At 35.6% G+C, this 26,603-nt stretch overlaps 1 protein-coding gene across 2 annotated transcripts in view; it reads left to right on the top strand.

Moving 5' to 3' along the window:
* Positions 1 to 26,603, top strand: part of LOC132720987 (lysosomal alpha-glucosidase-like) — a 166,471-nt gene that overhangs the window by 103,204 nt on the left and 36,664 nt on the right. For both annotated transcript variants that reach the window (XM_060705235.1, XM_060705234.1), the window contains 3 exons: positions 14,915 to 15,032; positions 17,490 to 17,626; positions 25,273 to 25,424. In XM_060705235.1, coding sequence (XP_060561218.1) covers positions 14,915 to 15,032; positions 17,490 to 17,626; positions 25,273 to 25,424 — 407 coding nt within the window. The remainder of the gene's footprint in view (positions 1 to 14,914; positions 15,033 to 17,489; positions 17,627 to 25,272; positions 25,425 to 26,603) is intronic.

Raw genomic sequence — 26,603 nt, 5'->3', positions numbered from 1 at the left:
ATATTTGCAGATTTATCTCCCCTTGAACTTAGAATTTTCCTTAAAAAAAATATATTTTACTGTTACTTCTTTATTTCTTAAGGGATCAATTTCATACTTCAATGAAATAATATATTTTACTGTTACTTCTTTATTTCTTAAGGGATCAATTTCATACTTCAAATATATGTACCTTATTATTAACCACATCTTATGTGACAAGGTTCATAACTCTAGCACCAATATTGCAAGAATTATCTCCCCATAAACTTTACTTATTTTTTTACTAGAAAAATGTTATTTTTTACTATAACTGTTTTAGTTTTAAAGGTATCTACCTCAAACTTCAAATACTTATTCCTTATCATCAATTACATTTTTTGTGACAATGTTCATAACTCTTGAAGCAATATTTACAGATTTATTTCTCTTTGAACTTAGGTTTCCTTTAAGAAATATTATAAATTCTTTACTTTTTAAGGTATCTACTTCAAACTTCAAATATATATTTCTTATCATTACACACATGTTGTGTGACAAGGTTCACAACTCTAGCGTGACTATTTCTAGAATTATTCCCCTTGATCTTGGAATTAATGTTAACAATGTTATGTTTTTACTAAAACTTAATACATAATTATACATAATTGATTTTTTCATAGTTTTGTCTTCCTTACTGCGTCCAGTATTTTATTAGTCGAGCATCGCTGTCCCCTGTGACAGCTCTTGTTTTGGCTATTATTGGCTGTAACTTTGAATGGATTGTCTTCAAACTTGTACATAATAGTCTTCAAGGATAACCCTTAAAAATAACCAGACAGACCTTGACCTTCACTCATAAATGACCTTGACTTTGAAGGTCAAATTAATGAAATTTTCATTTTTGTATACATTGCTTGCAATGTATACAGAGTTATAAGCTATATCTCAGAAATCGTTACAGGTTAAAGGCATTACCGAACAACATCCACTCCTGGATAAAAACCGCTATAGAAACTAGTTCTTCATTCTGCAGTAGCGTTACATTCTGACTACACATCATTAAAATAGTGTTTGCAAAGTTGTTTAAATGCTTTGAAAGTTCCAAATCGTTCATTTTCATGAAATAATAGACTCTACATTCCTTTAAAGAAAACAAAAAATAACATTTCATTGATAAAATCGTAGTTTATACCTACGCGTTAAACTTCACATATACGCATGCGCTTGCTAGCATGAATGAATACATCGTTAATATAGTAAGGTCGTCAGAATTATATAAATGGGACGAAACATCTCAGATAGATATTTAATCAAATAAAATTCCTGATTTACATTTATGCAATAAAATTGCCCTAAAATGTTTTACAAAATGAGTATGGAGCTCCGTAACAAAATTTACCAGCGTATACCGGAAAATGTTGTTTTTTTTTCTTTTAAAAAACCTGGCAATTATCGTGGCTTCGAAAAATAGAAATTCCGTAAGCTATTCTTTTGAATACCTTTTTTACACATGATTTTCCTTTCACTTTAGAATGCCTTAGATTTTTTAAAAGAAATATGTTTCGAAATTCAGCGAAGATTGCCTGATTCAGTACGGGTAAAAATAAAGATTCGGCCGCTCGACCATTCGACCCATAACAATTCGTCGAACTTGGGATATTGACGATTAAGCCAGAGCATGGAGCTAAATATAGGCATTATGGCCAGATTCGACGATAAGAAATAATCATTTGAAACTAACTGTAAATCTGTGTAAGCATTAAGAAATAAATACATTAAATTTATGTTCAGAAAATAGGAATTATTTTAATCTGCTTATATTAATGGGTGCATGGAATTGCCGAAAAACACCGAAAACCCGAAAAACACCAAAAAAATACCGAAAAACACTTAAAATACAAAAAAATATTTAGGCTGTGATTAAATTCAGCAATATAAACAATTTTTGATGGTTATTTGATGAAATGGGTTCAATAATATCAGTTTTAAATCGATGATATATCATAAAATACGCTGATGAATGTATTCGCTGAGCCTGCGTCTCACATAGAAAAGCCGAAAAACACATGTCACAGGCAAAAAAAATATATGCTAATTTCCATTTTAATCACTAGAGAAATTGTTTTTCACAATTCCAATCAATAAATTTATCAGTTGTCAGCATTATATCGAAAAGAACACACTATAAAAATGTTTTTGGAAACTCAACGGGTAAGCTTAAAAAATATGGATAAGCCGAAAAACACTTTTTACGGCGATACAATTGGTATAATTCCAGCAAAATTAGTTTTATCTACTTTTTTCTATCCTTTAAATGGTTAAAATTTACTTTCTTTTCGCAACCAGTGTAAATTAGAGAATGATTCTATTCTGTATTTAATGCGATATGAAAGTGTTTTTCGGCAAAGTAACAGTCTAGCTTCAAAAAACATGGAAAAGCCAAAAAAAACAAACACATTTTTTACGGGCGTTAAAATAGTCGTAGTTAAAACAAGAGCCGCTATTATTTTTTTTCAACCTTTTAAATGAATAACTATTACTTTCTTTTGTTACCAATGGAAAATGTCAGTGATATTATTTTTATAAATACGGTATGAAAGTGTTTTTCGTTTACGTAACGGTCTAGCGTCAAAAACATGGAAAAGCCAAAAAAACAAAAACATTTTACTGGCGATGAAATGGACATTTTTAAAATTAGAACTATTAAATAAATTTTTCAACCGTCTAAATGAATGATTATAACATTATATTTGTAAGCAATATCAGTAATATTTTTGTAATAAACATTGTATGAAAGTGTTTTTCGGCTATGTTACTGCCTAGCGTCAAAAACATAGAAAAGCAAAAAAACAAACAAACAAACAACACATTTTACTTGCGATAAAATAGATATATTTAAAAAAGTGCTGCTAAATACATTTTTCAACCGTTTAAATGAATAACTATTACATAAAATTTATTACCTTTTTAAAATGTCAGTTATTTTTTGTAATAAGTACAGTATGAAAAGCTTGTGTTTTTTCGGCTATGTAACAGTCAGCGTTAAAACATGGGAAAGCCGAAAACCACATTGGACTCGCGATAAGAAAGGTATATGAATAAAAACACCCATAAAATTAGACTTTTCAATCGTTTTAATAATTAACTTTTACTTTTTATTTGTTTATAGTAAAAACTAATCGAGCAGTCGTTTTATATTTATATGCTATATGAACTTGCGTAGTTAAAGAACATATATAGAAAAGCAATAATTTACTTAATCATTACGCAGTATCTTATTATTTATTTCAGTGGTGAAACTTATAGGTTGGCTCAGGGTGAGGTTTTAGATTGTTGAATGTTGGCCATCCATCTTATGTCAACTGTGGTCTGTCCACATTTAGCATCGTGGGATACCCACGGCCGAACCATTTACATTTATCAGTTATGTCATGTTAAATGTTAATCAACCATGTGTATCCGACAATGACATTACAGTTGTTAACAATTTGCTGGTCATTTAGTTTGTTAACACTCTACTGGTCACACTTTTGCCCCAATTGTCACACAACATCGTAAGAATGTGTGTGACAGGTTTTGCTCGAGTTTGAACATGGATCACCTTGGTTGAAAATCAGAAGTAAGTCACAGTAGCCAAAAAATAGAAAAAATGTTTAGCTCAATGGTTCATCTGAAGTTAAGAAGTTGGTAACACAGCCTGATTATGGAAAAAAACCTTCTTAACTTGCTGTCCAATATAAATGAATTTCTTGGAAAGGTTGTATATGAAGACTATATGTAACAATTATTGAATAATGAAAATATTACAGTACATTTGAATTGTTTTGATTATAGATTTCATTTTATTAATAAACGATAAAGTACATGTAATGCATTTGAAAATTAATGTGTAGAGATGAATACAACACCAGAATATATGTATTAATGCATCAAAGTACAGTACATAGATGTACTATAATTTGGTAATTAAGTCTTGTAGGATGATTAAATTAATTGACTTTGTATAGAGTTCAAGCCAGATCATGTATTTTATTAGATAGCATCACTGGAAACTCAATATGACTGTTTCAATATTCTATACTGCAGTCCATTTAACGGGTGTTTCAAAAAATGATTTCTTATTTGCTCATCTATCAGCTTGCCTAGCAATACACATATGGAACATCACATCTTCCTTCTTTCATAAATAACTTTGGAAGAAAAAAGCCTTGGTGCATGTTAGTCACTTGTTAGGGACATTGACCTTGGTCAGAAGATGACCCCTATTGTTTTCGAGGTCAGTAGGTTAAAATCAACATGGCCTTGATGACAAAAATGGATTATATTATCAAGCAATGTATACTTCAGTACTTTCAGTGCTTTGATTTTGGCTGTAACTGGCTGTAACTTTGCTATTATTGAATGGATCGACTTCATATAATATAACAGAACATTCTTAAGGAGAAGACCTTCATACATATATATATATAAATGCGTGTATATACGAGGGGTTATCCAAATGTTGTGACTTTTTAAATATCTTTTGAAAGTCAAAGTGTATTGTAATGAAATTTTATCAGCATACATTGTAGAATATTATCAACACGTTTTGAAACGAACAGTTAACTGCGTCAATAAATAATACTTTTATATTGCTTAACGTAGAAAACCCGCTAAACATCGCATATTTCTTCTATGATGTCATTTAAGTAATTCAATAAAATTATGGACGTCATTTCCATTAATTATACCCCCGAAACGAAGTTTGGGGGGGTATATAGGAGTCACTCGTTGGTCGGTCGGTCAGTCGGTTGGTTGGTCGGTCGGTCGGTCCAGCGGTCCGTTGCATTTTTGTGTCACCTCTACGGAGTAGTGGCGACATATAGGGATCACTTCTCCGTCGTCTGTCCGTCCGTCTGTCCGTCCGTCTGTCTGTCCGTCCGTCACAAAACTTGTCCGGACTACTCCTCATAAACTACTGGTGCAATTTCATCCAAACTTTACAGAAATGATCAGTACCAAGTCTAGTTGTGCATATTGTCAGCATTTTCCGTTTCAATGATTTTTGTCAGAGTTATGGCACTTTAATAATTTATAATTTTAAAGTTTGTCCGGACTACTTCTCTTATACCACTAATGCAATTTCAATGAAACTTTACAGGATTGATCTGTAGCTCAAGTCCTTGCGCATATTGCACGGGTTTTCCGGTTGAATGATTTTTGGCCGAGTTATGGCCCTTTGATAAAAAGGTGTTTTTTTCTGTGTGTTGCCAGATACACAAAAGCTTGTCCGGACTACTCCTCATAAACTACTGGTGCAATTCATCCAAACTTTACAGGAATGATCAGTACCAAATCTAGTTGTGCATATTGTCAGCATTTTCCGGTTCAATGATTTTTGTCAGAGTTATGGCCCTTTAATAATTTTTATTTTTAAAGTTTGTCCGGACTACTTCTCTTATACCACTTATGCAATTTCAATGAAACTTTACATGATTGATCTGTAGCTCAAGTCCTTGCACATATTGCACGGGTTTTCCGGTTGAATGATTTTTGGCCGAGTTATGGCCCTTTGATAAAAAGGTGTTTTTTTCTGTGTGTTGCCAGATACACAAAAGCTTGTCCGGACTACTCCTCATAAACTACTGGTGCAATTTTATCCAAACTTTACAGGAATGATCAGTACCAAATCTAGTTGTGCACTGCCCGTCTGTCTGTCCGTCTGTCACAAAATTTGTCTCAACATGAAATTGGCCATCATGAGGCGACACATGTGATCACTGATTGCTCTTGTCCTTGTCCGGAGCATAACTAGAAGACTAATGATTGGAATTCAATACAACTTCATACAATGATCAAGCACATTGAGAGGAAGTGCAGTGCACAAGAACCATAACTCTATCTTGACTAATCACAGAGTTATTGCCCTTTGTTACTTTTCCTTGTCCGGAGTATAACTTGAAAACTACTGGTTGGAATTCAAAACAACTTCATACAATGGTCAAGCACAATAAGGGGAAGTGCAGTGCACAAGAACCATAACTCTTTCTAAAGTAATTACAGAGTTATTGCGCTTTGTTACTTTTCCATTGCTTTCTTTTGTCCGGACCATAACTTAAAGACTAATGGTTGGAATTCAATATAACTTCATACAATGATCAAGCACATTAAGAGGAAGTGCAGTGCTCAGAAACCATAACTCTTTCTTGACTCATTTAAGAGTTTTTGCCCTTTGTTACTTTTTATTATCAAGTGCATAACTTGAAAATTAATGGTTGGAATTCAATGAAACTTCATACACTGCATAACTTAAAAACTAATGTTTAATGCAACTTCATACAATGGTCAAGTGCAATGAGGGGAAGTGCAGTGCTCAAGAAGCGTAACTCTTTCTGGACTTATTACAGAGTAATTCAATAAAACTTCATCAATAGTCAACCACATTAAAAGGAAATGCAACATACAAGAACCACAACTATCTTTAATTGCCCACAACCATAACTCTATTTCAATTCTTTTGCAAGCTTTTCTGTTACTAGTAACTGGTGACTAGTAACTTCCTCATTTAAATCACCAGAAACGCCAGACGACAATATTATTATTAACAACGAAAAATTGAAGGACACGCAGAAATAAGAAAATAGCATGATCATAAATTTTTGTTGTAATTAAGGAATGACACTTACAAAAACATTTTAAAATCAAAGCACAGAAGGCGCTGAATTTGTTTGGGTCTCAGAATGTAAGAAAGGTACAGGTTGTGAGATTATATGTATAGTGCCACCAATGCTTTCCAGCGTTTTCATTGTAGTAAATTGGCTATAAGACTAATTGCAACACTGATATTCAATCCAATGTTTATTTGACTTAAACAATTTGAAAAAAAAAATGAGTTGCCTTTACTGGGATTTGAACTCCAGACCTCTCGCTTCCTAAACGAGCGCGAAAACCCTTCAGCCACGGTGAATTTATATGTGAACGGCCTAAAGAAAACCATATTATTCTAAATTAGGGTTTGTAGCGACTTTAACTGTTGTTTAACACAGATGTAAATAATCCTGGAGCTTACTATAAGCATGTATATTTATAAAGAATCAAAGGGCTGCAAGTTCTGTGGTATTTTCTGATCTTTGCAATCTAAATCGTACTGTATAACTGTATGTATTTTCCTTTATGTATTATAATTCATTTTGCAAGGCACCAGAGTTTGATACATACGGAATTCTGCATAACTAGAGATGCATAAAAAAATCATTTATGCTTATTTTTTACGACAGCCACACTTTATCCTTGCATATCATGGCTACTTCCTTAACAAAGGCACTTAAAAAATAATTAAAAAAAAAGTTTCTTCGACTGGGATTCGAACTCCAGACCTCTCACTCTCAAAGCGAACGCGTTACCCCTGCACCACGGAGAAGTTATACAAACAATGTCTGAATAACATCAAGTAATTCTAAATTTAGAACTTCTATTGCATCCCAGGTACGTATATTAACATACGTACCTGGTAATCCTTATTAATTTCGAGGTATTTTGTTCAGGATAAACCTTTTGTTTAAAATTGTCAAAGTAAATAATTAAGCGAAAATCTTCTCGCCCAAACAGTCCGACATGTAGAATCTATATACTCCACTACTCGGTTTGTGTAGTATAAAATAGTATTTTCATTGATAAAATCATTATTCATCCGCGTAATTTGTGATTTTGCATTTATTGACAATTCTATAAGCCAACGCTATTTTTAAACTTTGAATGCGTTGTAATTTGTTGGATACTTGTAACAAAATAAAAATATTTCTTTCTTTTAAATCGCTAGTTTTAAGCTGTTTTGAGAACTACTTGTTGTTAGGTTTGTCGTAAACTTCTGTGTCAGAGATTAAATGTCCGCTTTGTATTTACTTATTTTTGATCAGAAAATACAATAAAACAATATAAGAAATCTTCGACCATTCGGGAATTATTTTGGTTGAAAATTAATGCGACGGTCTTTGACCATCTTTACGCAGTGATCTCCCCTGATTTTTTCGGCGTTAGTGTACATATAAAGGGAAGTAACCGCTTCAAAAAAGTGCACTACTTTCGGCATTTGCAATTAACAACATTAGACTCGGAAATTTCGCTACCATTATTTGTTTGGTCTGACGACCCAAACAAATAAAAACAGCAGGGGAAGAGAGAAAATATAACTTCAATATCATTATTGTTTAAGTGGCAAAAAAATTTATTGGTTTTTGACTGCATAAGTTTTTGAAGCATAAGTTGTACATTAAATATTATGACGTTGACGTCAATAACTTTTTGGAGTGCGCCACTATCGCTGACATGTGTTTATGTAAAATTAAATATTGTTGTTATATAAGAAGCTACTAACATGAATTTTTCTGTGTTTATTTGTTATTTATTTTTCTAAGCAGTGTAAGAATTTCAAATCAATATCTCAAATATATTTTACGCAACAAAGAAAGTCCACGTATTTTTAGCTCACCTGTCACAAAGTGACAGGGTGAGCTTTTGTGATAGCTTTTCGTCCGGCGTCCGTCCGTCCGTCCGTAAACTTTTACTTTAAATGACATCTCCTCATAAACCACTAAGCCAATTTCATCCAAACTTCACAGGAATGTTCCTTTGGTGGTCACCTTACAAATTGTTCAAAGAATTTAATTCCATGCAGAACTCTGGTTGCCATGGCAACCAATTGAAAAAACTTTAAATATCTTCTTTTAAAAAACCCAAAGAGGTAGAGCTTAGATATTTGGCATGAAACATCTTCTAGTGAGTGTCTACCAAGTATGTTCAAATAAAAGCCCTGGGGTCAAAATTGGCCCCGCCCCAGGGGGTCATTGGTTTTCCCTATATGCATGTAGTAAAAACTTAAAAAATCTTCTTTTAAAGAACCCAAAGAGCTAGAGCTAAGACATTTAGCATGAAACATCTTCTAATGAGTGTCTACCAAGTTTGTTCAAATAAAAGCCTCGAGGTCAAAATTGGCCCGGCCCCAGGGTGTCATTGATTTTCCCTATATGCATATAGTAAAAACTTAAAAAAATCTTCTTTTAAAGAACTCAAAGAGCTAGAGCATAAATATTTAGCATGGAACATGTTCTAATGGGTGTCTACCAAGTTTGTTCAAATAAAAGCCCTGGGGTCAAAATTGGCCCCGCCCCGGGGGTCATTGCTTTTTCTTATATGTGTATAGCAAAAACTTAAAAAATCTTCTTTGAAAAAACCCAAATAGCTAGAGTTTAGATATTAAGCATGAAACATCTTCTAGTGAGTGTCTACAAAGTTTGTTCAAATAAAAGCCCTGGGGTCAAAATTGGCCCGGCCCGGGGGTTGTGATTTTCCGTATGTGTATATCAAAAACTTAAAAATCTTCTTTTAAAAAACCCAAATAGCTAGAGTTTAGATATTTGGCATGAAACATTTTCTAGTAAGTGTCTACAAAGTTTGTTCAAATAAAAGCCCTGGGGTCAAAATTGGCCCCGCCCCAGGGGGTCATTGGTTTTCCCTATATGCATGTAGTAAAAACTTAAAAAGTCTTCTTTTAAAGAACCCAAAGAGCTAGAGCTAAGACATTTAGCATGAAACATCTTCTAATGAGTGTCTACCAAGTTTGTTCAAATAAAAGCCCCGAGGTCAAAATTGGCCCGGCCCCAGGGTGTCATTGATTTTCCCTATATGCATATAGTAAAAACTTAAAAAAATCTTCTTTTAAAGAACTCAAAGAGCTAGAGCATAGATATTTAGCATGGAACATTTTCTATTGGGTGTCTACCAAGTTTGTTCAAATAAAAGCCCTGGGGTCAAAATTGGCCCCGCCCCGGGGTCATTGATTTTTCTTATATGTGTATAGCAAAAACTTAAAAAATCTTCTTTGAAAAAACCCAAATAGCTAGAGTTTAGATATTAAGCATGAAACATCTTCTAGTGAGTGTCTACAAATTTTGTTCAAATAAAAGCCCTGGGGTCAAAATTGGCCCCGCCCTGGGGGTTGTGATTTTCCTTATGTGTATAGCAAAAACTTAAAAATCTTCTTTTAAAAAACCCAAATAGCTAGATTTTAGATATTGAGCATGAAACATTTTCTAGTAAGTGTCTACAAAGTTTGTTCAAATAAAAGCCCTGGGGTCAAAACTGGCCCCGCCCCAGGGGTGTCATTGTTTTTAACTATATGTGTATAGTAAAAACTTAAAAAATCTTCTTTTAAAAAACCATAGAGCTAGAGCTAAGATATTTAGCATGAAACATCTTCTTATGGGTGTCTACCAAGTTTGTTCAAATAAAAGCCCTGGGGTCAAAATTGGCCCCGCCCCGGGGGTCATTGATTTTCCTTATGTGTATAGCAAAAACTTAAAAAAATCTTCTTTTAAAGAACTCAAAGAGCTAAAGCTAAGATATTAAGCATGAAACATCTTCTAGTAAGTGTCTACAAAGTTTGTTCAAATAAAAGCCCTGGGGTCAAAACTGGCCCCGCCCCAGGGGTGTCATTGTTTTTAACTATATGTGTATAGAAAAAACTTAAAAATCTTCTTTTAAAAAACCCAAATAGCTAGATTTTAGATATTGAGCATGAAACATTTTCTAGTAAGTGTCTACAAAGTTTGTTCAAATAAAAGCCCTGGGGTCAAAACTGGCCCCGCCCCATGGGTGTCATTGTTTTTAACTATATGTGTATAGTAAAAACTTAAAAAATCTTCTTTTAAAAAACCATAGAGCTAGATCTAAGATATTTAGCATGAAACATCTTCTTATGGGTGTCTACCAAGTTTGTTCAAATAAAAGCCCTGGGGTCAAAATTGGCCCCGCCCCGGGGGTCATTGATTTTCCTTATGTGTATAGCAAAAACTTAAAAAAATCTTCTTTTAAAGAACTCAAAGAGCTAAAGCTAAGATTTTAAGCATGAAACATCTTCTAGTAAGTGTCTACAAAGTTTGTTCAAATAAAAGCCCTGGGGTCAAAACTGGCCCCGCCCCAGGGGTGTCATTGTTTTTAACTATATGTGTATAGAAAAAACTTAAAAAGTCTCCTTTTAAAAAACCCAGTGAGCTAGAGCATAGATGTTTAGCATGAAACATCTTCTTATGGGTGTGTACCAAGTTTGTTCAAATAAAAGCCCTTGGGTTAAAATTGGCCCTGCCGTGGGGGGGGGGGGCTATATACAGGTGAGCGATCTCAGGGCCATCATGGCCCTCTTGTTGGATAACCCCTCATATATTTATAAATGTGTATATATATTATACCTCATTTGCATAAGCCCTTCTATATTTAATATGACGTCATCCTGTCCATAAACCGCATACAGAATGGGGGCGGTCCATAATTCTTATATGGACTGGATGACATCATATTAAATCTTAAAGTTCGGGTTTTTTTTGCCTGTTTAATTAGATTAACAAAAATTGAATAACAAAAGAAGAGCATGATTTTTTTGTTGTATCGCTTGAAAATAATAATAATAATTCCAACTATGGTTTGAAATATTTCACACACTGAACAAATAAATTATTATTTGAAAGTAAATTATAGTAAAAATGTCAGCAACAAAAGTGATGAAAGGATTTAGCTTCGGTATAATATAACAAATAAAACATGGCTTTTCGGGCAAAATTCAAGTTTACTGACTGGTTGGTCAGACCTCGGAAGGTTTATATCCCTCAGCTGCGCTTCAGGCCATACACCTTCCTCAGTCTGACCAATCAGTCCATAAACTTGCATATTGCCCTCAAGGCCATGTATTATTTGTTAAATAAATGCGTGTATATATATATATATAAAACAAAAAACACAGTCCATGTCAGTTAACTTGTTTAATTATTTGCCAACCGGTTTCTCTTATGATCATCAGGGCAAATGTGACGTCGTTCATAGTAACGACGACGTTTTTGTGTACACATGTGTACGCATAATCTAAAAATAGTAACGTCATAATATAGTATTAAGTTTTGGATTAAAAACATCAATAAAATAGCATTCTTTAGATAACCTAGCTGAAAAACTACCTCATTCTTGTTCATGTTATACTTATGGCTTAATAAAGCCCAAATATAATCTCAATACATGGTTGTTTCTTATTTCTCCATACAAGCTTCAATTGAGATTTTGGTGGTTGTTGAAGTTAATATAAATGTATTTTATGTGTCATAAAATTATTTATATGCAAGACAACTTAATTCTTAATATCATTCACTTTAGTTTTCTGTAGATCCGCATATATCTTATGCACTGCAGATAGATGTCGTCATACCGAAGTTTCGTTACCGACAAATAAACGGTGCATTTATAATTAGCCTACGTCACTTCCCATACCTCAGTGAACAAAGAAACTCGCATTTGCTTTTCCCACCCTCCCACCACAATTATAAATTACCATTACAGTCTTGCAAATATATAGTTTTGTAACTTCATGCTTATTTTTTCTTTCTAGTCATATACTGATTTATCATGTTCTTTCTATTTCTAGTTGTTATTTGGTGCTGGCGGTTTTTCCCTGCCAGATATTTCGAAAAACTAACTCATTCTTGTTCATTTTATACTTATGGCTTAATAAAGCCCAAATATCAATCATATATATATATACATAGGTTTGTGAAAATTATTTACATCTACAAAATACCTTTCAAAAACACTGGATCCCAAGAAGGATACAAGAACGTTGAAAGAATAACAATAAATTTGGAGAAAATAAACGTTCATACAGTGCTAAAGTATAAATACCCAAGTACTTTCGGCGTATTATGCCTTCATCAGGGGTGTATTACATGTATAATGTGCACACAATAGAGCACAAAATCTCTATATTGTGTACTGTATAGTATCAAAAATTGAACTGAAACACAGTCGCTAGAAAGGTGATAAAATTACATTGATTATGAATAGACCGTTATAGAATGGTCATTGTGTTATACTTTACAAAAGAAAATATAGCCTCGGTCAATATGGCATAAACTCGGTTAAATATATCTATACAGTAAACTTCACTTATAGCGAACACGGTTATAGCGAACTTCCGGTTATAAGGAACAATTTATTTTGGCCCGAATTTTGCCCTTCTTTATTTAATATAAAAATATACGGTTATAGCGAACACGGTTATAAGGAATTATCGCTTATAAGGAACTCATTTTTTAGTCCCAATTTAGTTAAAAGTGCATAAAATTACACTTTTATAACGAACTCCAAATATCGTCCATTCGTAAATATATCCCGCATTTTCAACTTTCGTTTTCATTGGCACGGAATAAAACTCGCAGAATGTACCGTTTATTGTTGTATGTAATTCAATATATGAAAATGAATTTGTATAGAAGTATGTAATAGTTTTCTATTTAGGATAATTTTAGCTTGAGTTCTTGTCACAAAGATAAAACGGTAATTCCCTTTATTCTATAATTTCTTTTCTTTAATAGTTTGCTCGAGTAAAATAATTATCGGTTTTCAACATAATCACGCATGCTTGCAAACATAATCCGTAGAAAACTACACAGTATGCTTGATTGAAATGAAAAGAAATATATATGTTATTAGTTAAAGTCACCCTCAAAATATAATAGAAGATATTCAATATAAAAGGAAGAAAAATGGAAAATCTTGTTTATTCTTATTCATTGAAAGAAAACGAAAAGCACAGTGCAGTGAGTAAAGAAACGAAATATGATGTTTTATGAAAAATTGAGAAAGGGAGTAAAACTAAAACTGAAATAGCAAAGAATTTTCAAATTCCAAAATGTACGCTCTCGGGTATTGTGTCTAAAAAAGAAATAAATGAATAATTATTCTTAATCAAATGCTCTTAAAAATGTTTAACAATCAGTTCGTTATATGTAAATCTGTTCGCTATAAAAACTCCTGATACAAGGAACTAATTCGCTATATGCTTACAAGGAACTCCGGATATAAGGAACAGATTTTGAATGTCCCAATGAGTTCGTTATAAGCGGAGTTTACTGTATATATATAAAAAAAATAAAAAGAAAAATAAATAAAACTTCACATATAAGGGCGTTATGTGTTTTTATTACTAAAAAGTATAATGTGAGAAAATGCAAGTTACAAATAGTGTGATATTATATGAAGTGAAAATTTACGATAAGGTGAAAGTAATAGAGATGCTCTCAGGCCAGGAAAAAAGAGCTCTCCCCGGCACCGCCTGATAACTAGAGTAAGGTTTAAAATTAGTCTCCTTTATTGATTCCTGATGGCTCTAGCGTATACAGTCAGCGCATCCAGTATGTCTCGCGTGATTTCCGTATATATATATTTATATATATATATATATATATATAAATGCTTATATATATAAATGTATATATTTACAAAATATATAGACAAAACTAATGTGACAAGACAGACGGATTAAATTTATAAACAGGAAACGTTAAGATTTGTTCAAACATTTCTTTGTTTGCTTTTAGAAAAAGTAAAAAGTCGAGCGTTGCCCAGGTGGTGGCTCTGGTTTATTATTATTATTATTTACATGATCGCCCGAATGTGCCAGTTATTTTTGTTTACGAACATAAAAAATAGTTTGTAAATACACAAATACGCAGCTTATCTGTTGCTCTGAATTGTAGTATAAACTTTAAAAATCTTCACCTGTAAATTGACAAAGGCTAGATGTTAGATATTTGGAATGAAGCATTGTGTAGTGAAACACTACCATGTTTCTTCTAATAAAAGCCCTGGGGTCAAAATTGGCCCCGTCCCAGGGTCATAGGTTTTCCTGATACGTATATAGTAAAAACTTTAAAAAATCTTCTCTTATCTGAAGGTGCATCTCTTAGAGCTTAGATAATGGTATTTAATATCATTTATATTTCCCTTATCATACCCCTATCTTTAAAATTGGCCCTCACACAAATAACAGGATGTCTTCAGGTGAGCACTTTGGGGCCAATGGCCTTCTTGTCTAACCTTTAATACCAGTGCAGTGTTTTGTTATTATTTAGAAGATTTTTTTGTTTACATGCCACAGTTTTGCTTGGGAGACATTTAAAGTCGAAGACACTGTGTGCATCAGCCAAACAATACATCTCATCACATTATAATCTACACAGTTTGTATGGACACAGTGAAGCCATAGCAACAAAAAGGTCAGATTTCTATCATTTAACATTGACATCACTGAATTGTGAAATGGACATGGCCTGTTTTGAGGACTGCCAAATGTTAGGTTTTTTTTAGGGATTTATATATCTATATGATGAAAAAGAGTTAATAACAGTATAGGGGCAGGTCACACTGCACAGATGTACATGCTGGCCTTGCTCTATAAACAATTAAATCTATAAATTATCAAATTTCGGTGAAATGCCGGACATACGTGATTTTTTAATTGGTCATGCAGGTGTGGATTAGATATTATAACCTAAGCATCCACACTGTCGTATAGTCATTTCTTTAAATTTTAAGGTGATCAGTCACATTCACGTATGTTGTGTGTAATATGTCTAAAGGTGTCAGAATTGTTCTAGTTGCCACTTTGTCTGTCCGTCTGTGTTATATTTTTGTCCCCCGCCTTTTCGAAGAAAAAAGGGGGATATAGAAATAGGCTCCGTCCGTCTGTCCGTCTGTCAGTCTGTCTGTCCGTCCGTCTGTCCGTCCGTCCGTCACACTTTCGTGTCCAGTCCATAACTTTGTCATTTATGAAAGGAATTTGAAATAACTTGGCACAAATGTTTATTATAATAAGACGATGTGTCATGCGCAACAACCAGACCCCTACCTCCAGGGTCAAGGTCACACTTGCTCATTCAAGGTCAAAATTGCCTATTTGAGGGTATATGTCGTGTCCGGTCCATAACTTTCTTATCTATGAAGGGATTTTGTAAATACTTGCCATAATTGTTCACAATAATCAGATGATGTGTCATGCGCAAAAACCAGTTGCCTACCTTCAAGGTCAAGGTCATCTTGGAGGTCAAATATTAACATAGTCTGTTACAGGGTATATTTCGTGTCCGGTCCATAACTTTCTTATCTATGAAGGGATTTTGTAAATACTTGCCATAATTGTTCACAATTATCAGACGATGTGTCATGCGGAAAAAGCAGTCACCTACCTTCAAGGTCAAGGTCACACTTGGAGGTCAAATATTAACATAGTCTGTTACAGGGTATATTTCGTGTCCGGTCCATAACATTCTTATCTATGAAGGGTTTTTGTAAATACTTGCCGTAATTGTTCATAATAATCAGACGATGTGTCATGCGCAAAAACCAGTTTCTACCTTCAACGTCAAGGTCACACTTGGAGGTCAAATATTAACATAGTCTGTTACAGGGTATATTTCGTGTCCGGTCCATAACTTTGTCATTTATCAAAGGAATTTGAGATAACTTGGCACCAATGTTTGTTATAATAAGACGATGTGTCATGAGCAACAACCAGACCCGTACCTTCAGGGTCAAGGTCGTACTTGTTCATTCAAGGTCAACATTGTCTATTTGAGGGTATATGTCGTGTCCAGTCCATAACTTTCTTATCTATGAAGGACTTTTGTAAATACTTGCTATAATTGTTAACAATAATCAGATGATGTGTCATGCGCAAAAACCGGTCACCTACCTCCAAGGTCAAGGTCACACTTGGAGGTCAAATACTTACATAGTCTGTTACAGGGTATATTTTGTGTCAGGTCTATAATTTTTTCATAGATCAAAGGATTGTGAAAATAATTCGCACAAATAGTCACAATAATAAGAGGATGTGTCATGCGCAACACCTGCATCCCTACCTCCAAGGTCAAGGTCACACTTAGAGGTCAAAAATTAACATAGTCTGTTATAGGGTATATTTTGTGTTGAATCTAGAACTTCTTCATAGTTCAAGGGATTTTGAAATAACTTGGCACAAATAGTCACAATAATAAGACGTTATGTCATGCACAACACCTGCTCCCCTACCTCCAAGGTCAAGTTCACACTTAGAGGTCAAAGCTTAACATGATAGATTTTTAAATTCCGTGTTTCATTTTATTTTTTTAACAAATTTATTGTTACATTTGCAGATCTAGCATTGATCATAATTTTGGACTGAATGTCCTGAGATCCATACCTCAATCTTTTGAAATAGCACAATTTTATGCTTCATATAAAACTCCCGGGGCGGGGGACGTTGGTAACTCTGTTACAAATTCTTGTCTGGATTGTAAGAAGGGTTGAATATATGGTAATGACAGAGCAACATCTTATTTTACTGGTTATCATGTTGAGAATTAGTATTGAATGTAAGCACAACATACTAAAGACTGACCTACAGATGATAGGAAGACATGAAAAAAAAGATAGCAAGGTGTAATTTTGTAACAGCTTAATGCACTTATTTCTCCTGTTTGATCTTCTGTTATACGGAATTTAAAACTTAGAGAATGTCATTTTTTCAGTAAATTTGACTTGTCCACAGACTTTTTTAACTCATCTTGCATATAAAAGAAAAATAATTAGAGAAATTCATCTTGGGCAGTATAATAGAATACAGTCAAATAAAAGCTGCTTATCTACATATAGATTTGTTAAATTACACAATGTATTATATTACTACATCTTAGTGCCTTGGACAGTATAAAGGGAAACAAGAGGAGTATTGTGATATCCAGGTCAACCTACCCTAGCACTGGGGTTCACTCTGGTCACTGGCTAGGTGATAACAATGCTCAGTGGATTGATACATATTACTCTATACCAGGTAATGTTTGAGTCTTGCTCCTTGTAGAAATTTTTGAAAAATTGTAGCTTGGCTAAATTAACTGCTTTCTGATTCTGACTGACATTGTATTCATTTCAAACATGATTTATAATTATCATGATTCATGCCTTTAAGAAACAATCTTTTAGACTCAATAATGATGTCAATAAACTTCATGACATTGTGGTAAAATCTGCAGTGCCAAGAAGGGTATAACATTTTATTTGTAAAGATTTGTTGTTCTTTCACTTGTAACAGTTATGACTGAAAGCAAGATCATTAACTTTAACAAGAATGTTTTTATATACATATATGGACAGTAACAGACTTTATATCCATCCCCCAGCTGTTATAATTTAACCCCATGTAATAACACAGGAATTTCTGTTTGGGATACGTCAAATGTCATAATGGTATGTCAGTTTGGCATGAACATTTTTAGCTTGACTATTCGTTAGAATAAGTAAAGCTATCCTAGTCACCTGAGCATCAGGGTCTGTGATGGCGTCGGCGTTACCACTTATGTTAAAGTTTTTGTAACACCTCAAATATTTTCAAAGTCCATTGACATAAGTTTTGAAACTTTGCACACTTGTTCACCATCATGCCCATAACTTGTAGACAGGAGGGGAAAACTCTATCAAGCATTTTGACAGAATGATGCCCTTTTTTTATGCCCCCGGGCATATAGTAATTGAACCGTTTGTCCGTCTGTCTGTCCGTACGAGGTTAACCTAGAACGGCAAGTTGGATTTTTCTTAAGTTCTACCTGTACCAATGGCTTCTTAGTTTACACACTTACTAATCAATACAAAGTACATGATCTGGTCAAGTTACATAACTATGGCTCCCATATTTACCAAGTTATTGCCCTTTTCAGCACTTAGAAAATGAATAATGGTTAACCTAAAACAGCAAGTTGGAAATTTCTTAAGTTCTACCTATACTAATAGCTTCATAATTTCCACACTTACTTATCAATACAAAGTACATGATATTGCCAAGTTATATAACTGTGTCATCCATATTTCCCAGTTATTTCCCTTTTTCACTTTGAAAATAGGGCCTTGTCTGGTTAACCTATTCCGGCAAGTTGGATTTATCGTAAATTTCTCTTAATTGCTTAATTTATTTAATGATATCTTGCATATTTGGTAGGTGGATACCTTTAATGGTCCTTGGGGAGTAAGTGGTCTCTAGGGTCAAGGTCAAGGTCACTGGTTTAGAAAATAAATTTAAACATTTTTGCTCATACAGCCTTTATTTTTTGGTTGATGTCTTTCATGTTTAATACAAACATGCCAAGGGAGGTCCTCCTTCTTTGGGTATAGTAAGGGGTCATTTGGGTCAAGGTCAATGTCACCAATGTCAAGGTCACCAATGTTAAAAATAGATTTTTACAGGTGTATTAACCATATTCTATAGACAGATGTCATTTATAATTGATAGGAACATAAAATTTGATGGAGTTAGTGGTCAGTTGGGTCAAGGTCACCAGTGCTAAAAATAGATTTTTACACTTTTGCTCATACAGCCTTTATTTATTGAAATATAGAATATTTATCACCTCACTAGTCATAGCAATGACTTGGTAACTTATATATTTCACAATTACAAAATGCCATGACTCTGTCATGCTATATAACTTGTGTTTACAATTTTTGTGCCCCCACGTTAGTGGCGGGCATTTAGATTTACCCTTGTCCGTCCGTCCTTCCGTCCGTCTGTCCGTCCGTCCGTCCGTCCGTCCTTCAGTTCGTCCTTCCGTCCGTCCGTCCGTTCACTTTTGTGTCGCACGTAACTCAAAAAGTATTTGACCTAGAGTCATGAAACTTTACAGGAATGTTGATCAGCATGTGTAGTTGTGCACCTGGGTATTTTCATTTGGATATTTTTAGTATTTTCAGAGTTATTGCCCTTGACTTAGTAAAATTTTGCAATTTTCAACTTGTGTCGCATGTAACTCAAAAAGTATTTGACCTAGAGTCATGAAACTTTACAGGAATGTTGATCAGCATGTGCAGTTGTGCACCTGGGTATTTTCGTGTGGATATTTTTAGTATTCTTAGAGTTATTGCCCTTGACTTAGTAAAATTTTGCAATTTTCAACTTGTGTCGCACGTAACTCAAAAAGTATTTGACCTAGTGTCATGAAACTTTACAGGAATGTTGATCAGCATGTGTAGTTGTGCACCTGGGTATTTTCTTCTGGATATTTTTAGTATTTTCAGAGTTATTGCCCTTGACTTAGTAAAATTTTGCAATTTTCAACTTGTGTCGCATGTAACTCAAAAAGTTTTTGACCTAGAGTCATGAAACTTTACAGGAATGTTGATCAGCATGTGTTGTTGTGCACCTGGGTATTTTCGTTTGGATATTTTTAGTATTTTCAGAGTTATTGCCCTTGACTTAGTAAAATTTTGCAATTTTCAACTTGTGTCGCATGTAACTCAAAAAGTATTTGACCTAGAGTCATGAAACTTTACAGGAATGTTGATAAGCATGTGTAGTTGTGCACCTGGGTATTTTCGTTTGGATATTTTTAGTATTTTCAGAGTTATTGCCCTTGACTTAGTAAAATTTTGCAATTTTCAACTTGTGTCGCACGTAACTCAAAAAGTATTTGACCTAGAGTCATGAAACTTTACAGGAATGTTGATAAGCATGTGTAGTTGTGCACCTGGGTATTTTCGTGTGGATATATTTAGTATTTTTGGAGTTATTGCCCTTGACTTAGTAAAATTTTGCAATTTTCAACTTGTGTTGCACGTAACTCAAAAAGTATTTGACCTAGAGTCATGAAACTTTACAGGAATGTTGATCAGCATATGTAGTTGTGCACCTGGGTATTTTCGTGTGGATATTTTTAGTATTTTTGGAGTTATTGCCCTTGACTTAGTAAAATCTTGCAATTTTCAACATGTGTCGCACGTAACTCAAAAAGTATTTGACCTAGAGTCATGTAACTTTACAGGATTATTGATCAGCATGTGCAGTTGTGCACCAGGTATTTTTGTCTGGATTTATTTAGTATTTTTAGAGTTATTGCCCTTCACTTAGAAAATTTTTGAAATTTTCAACTTGTGTCGCAAGTTACTCAAAAAGGATTTGACATAGTCATTAAACCTTATGGGCAGGTTGCTCAGCATATTTAGAGTTGCACCTGGGGTTTCGCTTGTGGATTTATCCAGTATTTGTAGAGTTATTTCCCTTGACTTAGTAAAAAGATTGACAGAACAGTGGCGCGGTGGGGGCACCCGTGTCCTATGGACACATTTCTAGTTTGGCAATGTTTCTGTCCATAACTGAGTGAATGGGTAAACATTTTTTGAAATATTGCTACTGACAAGAATCGGAGCCGGGGGCATTTGTGTTTAACAAACACGTTGTTTAACTTCTTGTTTTACTTAGAATTTACGTTAAAGTTTGCATACCACCTTAAATATTTTCAAAGTCCATTGACATATGGCTTTGAAATTTTGCACACTTGTTCACCATCATGACCCCAATCTGTATTCAGAAGGTGATAACTCTATCAAGCATTTTGACAGAATTATGCTCCTTTTTATGCCACCGCAGCATCTGCGATGCGGTGGCATATAGCGATTCACCTGTGTGTGTGACAAAAAACTGTTTGTGTGCGTGTTTGTACGTGTGTTCTATAGATTATATAGTGAACTTAAAAAATCTTCTTGTGAAAAACCACTAGTCCAATTTCAACCAAACTTGGCAGGATTGATCCTTGGGTGAAGGGCTACCAAAGTTGATCAAAGAATTTCATTCCATGCAGAAATCTGGTTGCCATGGCAACCAAAAGGTATTAAAAGAATAAATTAAAAAAAAATTCTTGTAAAGACCCAAAAAGCCTAGAGCTTAGATATTTTGCATAAGGCATTGTCTGGTAGACCTCTACCAAGATTGTTCAAATTATAGCCATGGGGTCAAAATCGGCCCCACCCTGGGGGTCATTGATTTTCACTATATGTACAGATAGTAAAAACTTAAAATACCTTCTTGCCTGAAGGTACAAGGCTTAGAGGTTTGATATTTGGTATGTGTTATTATCTATAGGTACTCTACCAAAGTTGTTCAAAATTTGTCTCTAGTGTCACAATCAGCCCCGCCCCGGGGGTCATAGGTTTTCCTTATGTGTATATAGTAAAACTTAAAAAAAAATTTCTTCTAGCAATTGACAAATACAAGAGGTTAGATATTTTACATGAAACATTGTGTATTCCTCTACCAAGATTGTTCAAATTAAAGCCCTTGGGTCAAAATTGGCCCTGCCCGGGGGACATTGATTTTCAATATGTACATATAGTAAAAAATCTTATTGTCTTAAGATACAAGGCTTAGAGCTTTAATATTTGTTGTATGATATCATCTATAGGTACTCTACCAAAGCTGTTCAAATTTTACCTCTAGTGTCAAAATTTGCCCCGCCCCGGGGGTCATAGGTTTTCCTTATTTGTATATAGTAAAAACTTAAAAAATCATCTTCTCTAAATTGACAAAGGCTAGAGGTTAGATATTTTGCATGAAACATTGTGTAGTGAACCTCTAACAAGATTGTACAAATTATAGCCCTGGTGTCAAAATTGGCCCCTCCCCGGGTCATTGATTTTCACTATGTTCATATGGTAAAAAATCAAAAAAATCTTATTGTCTGAAGAACAAGGCTTAGAGCTTTGATATTTGGTATATAATATCATCTATGGGTCCTCTACTAAAGTTATTTTCCATGAAACATTGTGTAGTGAACCTCTAGCAAGATTGTACAAATTATAGCCCTGGGGTCAAAATTGGCCCCACCCCTTGGGGTCATTGATTTTCACTACGTTCATATAGTAAAAAGTTAAAAAATCTTATTGTCTGAAGGTACAAGGCTTAGAGCTTTGATATTTGGTATATAATATCATCTATAGGTCCTCTACCAAAGTTGTTCAAATTTTTCCACGGTGTCAAAATTGGCCCTGCCCAGGGGCATTGATTCTCATTATATACACATAGTAAAAACTGAAACTAAAACCAATGTTTTCTGAAAAGGAGAAAGCTACAGCTTAGATATTTGACATGAAATGTTGTTTGGTGGACCTGTATCAAGATTGTTTTGAATTAAACCCTTGGGTCAAAATTTTGCCTTGCTCATGGGGACATTGACCTACTTTCTTGTCCTTTGAGGTACAGCAATGAAATTTTGACCATTTGCAAAGTTTTAGTTGTAAAATTGAACTTTGATATCAGGTGACCTAGATTTTAATGATGTGACCTACTTTCTTGTCCTTTGATGTACAGCTATGAAATTTGAACCATGTGATGTAAAGTGAACTTTGATATCAGCTAACCTAGATTTTGTCCTTTGATGTAGTCATGAAATTTAGGCTATGTGAAATATGACCTTCACCACCAAATTCACTAGACTCAAGTGCAGTGATATATTCCTACTCTGATCTTTTATTTGAATAACAATAGATTTAACCACAAATCTGATAATAAGAATTAGATAGGTCAGGGATCTATGCATTATGACAATCTTCAATTGTAAAGAAACAAAAAAAATCTGTTTCTACACTACTATTTAGTGTTGTATTAATGCGGCGGCATAGCATTTTTCACAAATGCAATCATGTTTGACTTGGAATTTACATTAAAGTTTGCGTACCGCCTCAGATATTTTCATATTTCTTTGAAACAAGTTGAAATTTTATACACTTCTTTGAGAGCATAATTAAAAGACTCTCTCCAAGGCCTATAAATATAACGTGGATTTGAAAAAAGGCCATTTTGTGAATTTAGTAATTTTTAAATTATCAGGGCTCTTTTACTATCAAGCACTAAGAGAAGTCGAGCATGCTGTCCTGCTGACAGCTGTTGTTTAGCTTGGATGCAAGCAGCTGGCCTGGAGCTATACTGGGGGCAAGAGGCTGGCCTGGAGCTATACATGTGGAACAGGCTGGCATTGAGCTATACTGGTGGCAATAGCTAGCCTTGAGATATACTAGTGGCAAGGGATGTCCTGGAGCTATACTGGTAGCAAGGGGCTGGCCTGGAGCTATACTGGTGGAACAGGCTGGCATTGAGCTATACTGGTGGCAAGGGCGAGCCTTTAGCTATACTAGTGGCAAGGGCTGGCCTGGAGCTATACTGGTAGCAAGGGGCTGTCCTGGAGCTATACTAGTACAAGGGCTGGCCTGGAGCTATACTGGTGGCAAGTAGCTGGCCTGGAGCTATACTAGTAGCAAGGGCTGGCCTGGAGCTATACTTGTGGCAAGTAGCTGGCCTGGAGCTATACTGGTAGCTAGGGGCTTGCCTGAATCTATACTAGTGGCAAGGGCTGGCCTGGAGCTATACTGGTGGCACGGGCTGGCCTTGAGCTATACTGGTAGCAAGGGTTGGCCTTGAGCTATACTGTTGGCAAGGACTGGCCTGGAGCTATACTAGTGGCAAGGGCGAGCCTAAAGCTTACTAGTGACAAGGGATGTCCTGGAGCTATACTGGTAGCAAGGGGCTGGCCTGGAGCTATACTGGTGGAACCAGGCTGGCATTGAGCTATACTGGTGGCAAGGGCGAGCCTTGAGCTATACTAGTGGCAAGGGCGAGCCTAGAGCTTTACTAGTGGCAAGGGATGTCCTGGAGCTATACTGGTAGCAAGGGGCTGGCCTGGAGCTATACTGGTGGAACAGGTTGGCATTGAGCTTTACTGGTGGCAAGGGCGAGCCTTGTGCTATACGGGTAGCAAGGGGCTGGCCTGGAGCTATACTGGGGCAAGGGCTGGCCTGGAGCTATACTAGTGGCAAGGGCTGGCCTGGAGCTATACTGGTAGCAAGGGACTGGCCTGGAGCTATACTGGTAGCAAGGGCTGGCCTGAAGCTATACTAGTGGCAAGGGCTGGCCTGGAGCTATACTGGTAGCAAGGGCTGGCCTGGAGCTATACTAGTAGCAAGGGCTGGCCTGAAGCTATACTAGTGGCAAGGGCTGGCCTGGAGCTATACTAGTGGCAAGGGCTGGCCTGGAGCTATACTGGTAGCAAGGGGCTGGCCTACAGCTATACTATTGGCAAGGGCTGGCCTGGAGCTATACTAATAGCAAGGGGTTGGCCTTGAACTATACTGGTAGCAAGGGGCTGGCCTGGAGCTATACTAGTGGCAAGGGCTGGCCTGGAGCTATACTGGTGGCAAGGGCTGGCCTGGAGCTATACTGGTAACAAGGGTTGGCCTTGAGCTATTCTGGTGGCAAGGGCTGGGCTGGAGCAATACTAGTGACCAGGGCTGGCCTAGAGCTCTACTAGTGGCAAGGGCTGTCCTGGAGCTAAACTGGTGGCAAGGGGCTGGCCTGGAGCTTAACTGATGGCAAGGGCTGGCCTGGAGCTATACTGGTGGCAAGGGGCTGGCCTGGAGCTATACTAGTAGCAAGGGCTGGCCTGGAGCTATACTGGTGGCAAGGGCTGGCCTTGAGCTATACTAGTGACAAGGGCTGGCCTGAAGCTTTACTGGTGGCAAGGGGCTTGCCTGGAGCTATACTAGTAGCAAGGGCTGGCCTGGAGCTATACTGGTGGCAAGGGCTGGCCTGAAGCTTTACTGGTGGCAAGGGCCAATTACTTTAAGTTGCAGCAAGTCTAGGATTAATCAATGACTGTAAAATTTCAGGTATTTTGAACTTCAATTTGTTTGGAATTCCTCTGGTTGGGGCAGACATTTGTGGGTTTAATGGTAACACTACCACAGAACTGTGTACTCGATGGATGCAGCTTGGAGCATTCTACCCATTCATGCGTAACCATAATACCATTTATAATATGGTAAAGCTTTCTTGTGTTTCTGATTTTCTTTTTAACAGTTCTGAATTATTTTGATTTATTTATCAAATGTCAGGTGAGCTCAAGGTGAGCTTTTGTCACACAATTAGTCCGTCCACATCCATTTGTGCCTCTGTTGTTGACTTTATACAAACAACTTCTTCTCAGAAACCACCATTTGATTAAATTTTTCTGGGATGTCCCTAGCATTAAGGTCTACCTAAATTGTTCCAATGGGTCTGCTCAAAAAAACATCTAGGTCAGAAGTGCTAAAAATAGATTTTTAAAATAAAATCTTTAAGAATCTTCTCCTATGCCTAGAGCTTAGATATTTTGTTTGTAGCATCATCTCATGAAACTCTACAAAAATTGTTCAAATTATAGCCCTTGGGTCAAAATTGGCCTTGCCCCTGGGGGTTCAATTATTTTCCTTATATGTATATAGTAAAAAGTTAAAAAGTCTTCTCCTCTGACAGTGCAAGGCCTAGAGCTTAGATATTTTGTGTGTTCTCATCAAATTAAAGTCTCCACTAACAAAGTTGGTAAAAAGTTGCCTCTAAGGTCAAAATTATCCCCACCCTGGGCGAGGGGGGTTGGGGCCATAGGATTTCAAATATGGAATAACAATCTAGGGAGTAATGTTTCAGTCACAGAGTGACACCTGTCACAGAGTGGCATGGTGAGCTTTTGTGATCGCTTTTCGTCCGTCATCCGTCCGTCTGTCCATAAACTTTTACTTTTAACGACATCTCCTCATAAACCACTAAGCCAATTTCATCTAGACATCACAGGAATGTTCCCTTGGTAGTCAACTTTAAAAAATGTACAAAGAATTTAATTCCAAGCAGAATTCTGGTTGCCATGGCAACCAAAGAAAAAACTTAAAATATTTTCTTTTAGAAAACCAAAAGAGCTAGAGCTAAAATCTTTGGCATGAAACATCATCTAGTCAGTGTCTACCAAGTTTGTTCAAATAAATGCCCTGGGGTCAAAATTGGTCCTGCCCTGAGGGGTCATTGATTTCCCTTATTTGTATATAGTAAATCCTTAAAAAATCTTCTTTTAAAAAACCCAAATAGCTAGAGCTTAGATATTACGGGTTAAACATCTTCTAGTGGGTGTGTACCAAGTTTGTTCAAATAAAAGCCTTAGGGTAAAAATTGGCCCCACCCCAGGGGGTCA

This window comes from Ruditapes philippinarum, unplaced genomic scaffold (assembly GCF_026571515.1).
Source record: "Ruditapes philippinarum isolate M1 unplaced genomic scaffold, ASM2657151v2 ctg182_1_1_1_1, whole genome shotgun sequence".
Classification (NCBI taxonomy): domain Eukaryota; kingdom Metazoa; phylum Mollusca; class Bivalvia; order Venerida; family Veneridae; genus Ruditapes; species Ruditapes philippinarum.
The sequence above is the reverse complement of the archived record's forward strand: the minus strand, read 5'-3'. Positions and strand labels throughout refer to the sequence as shown.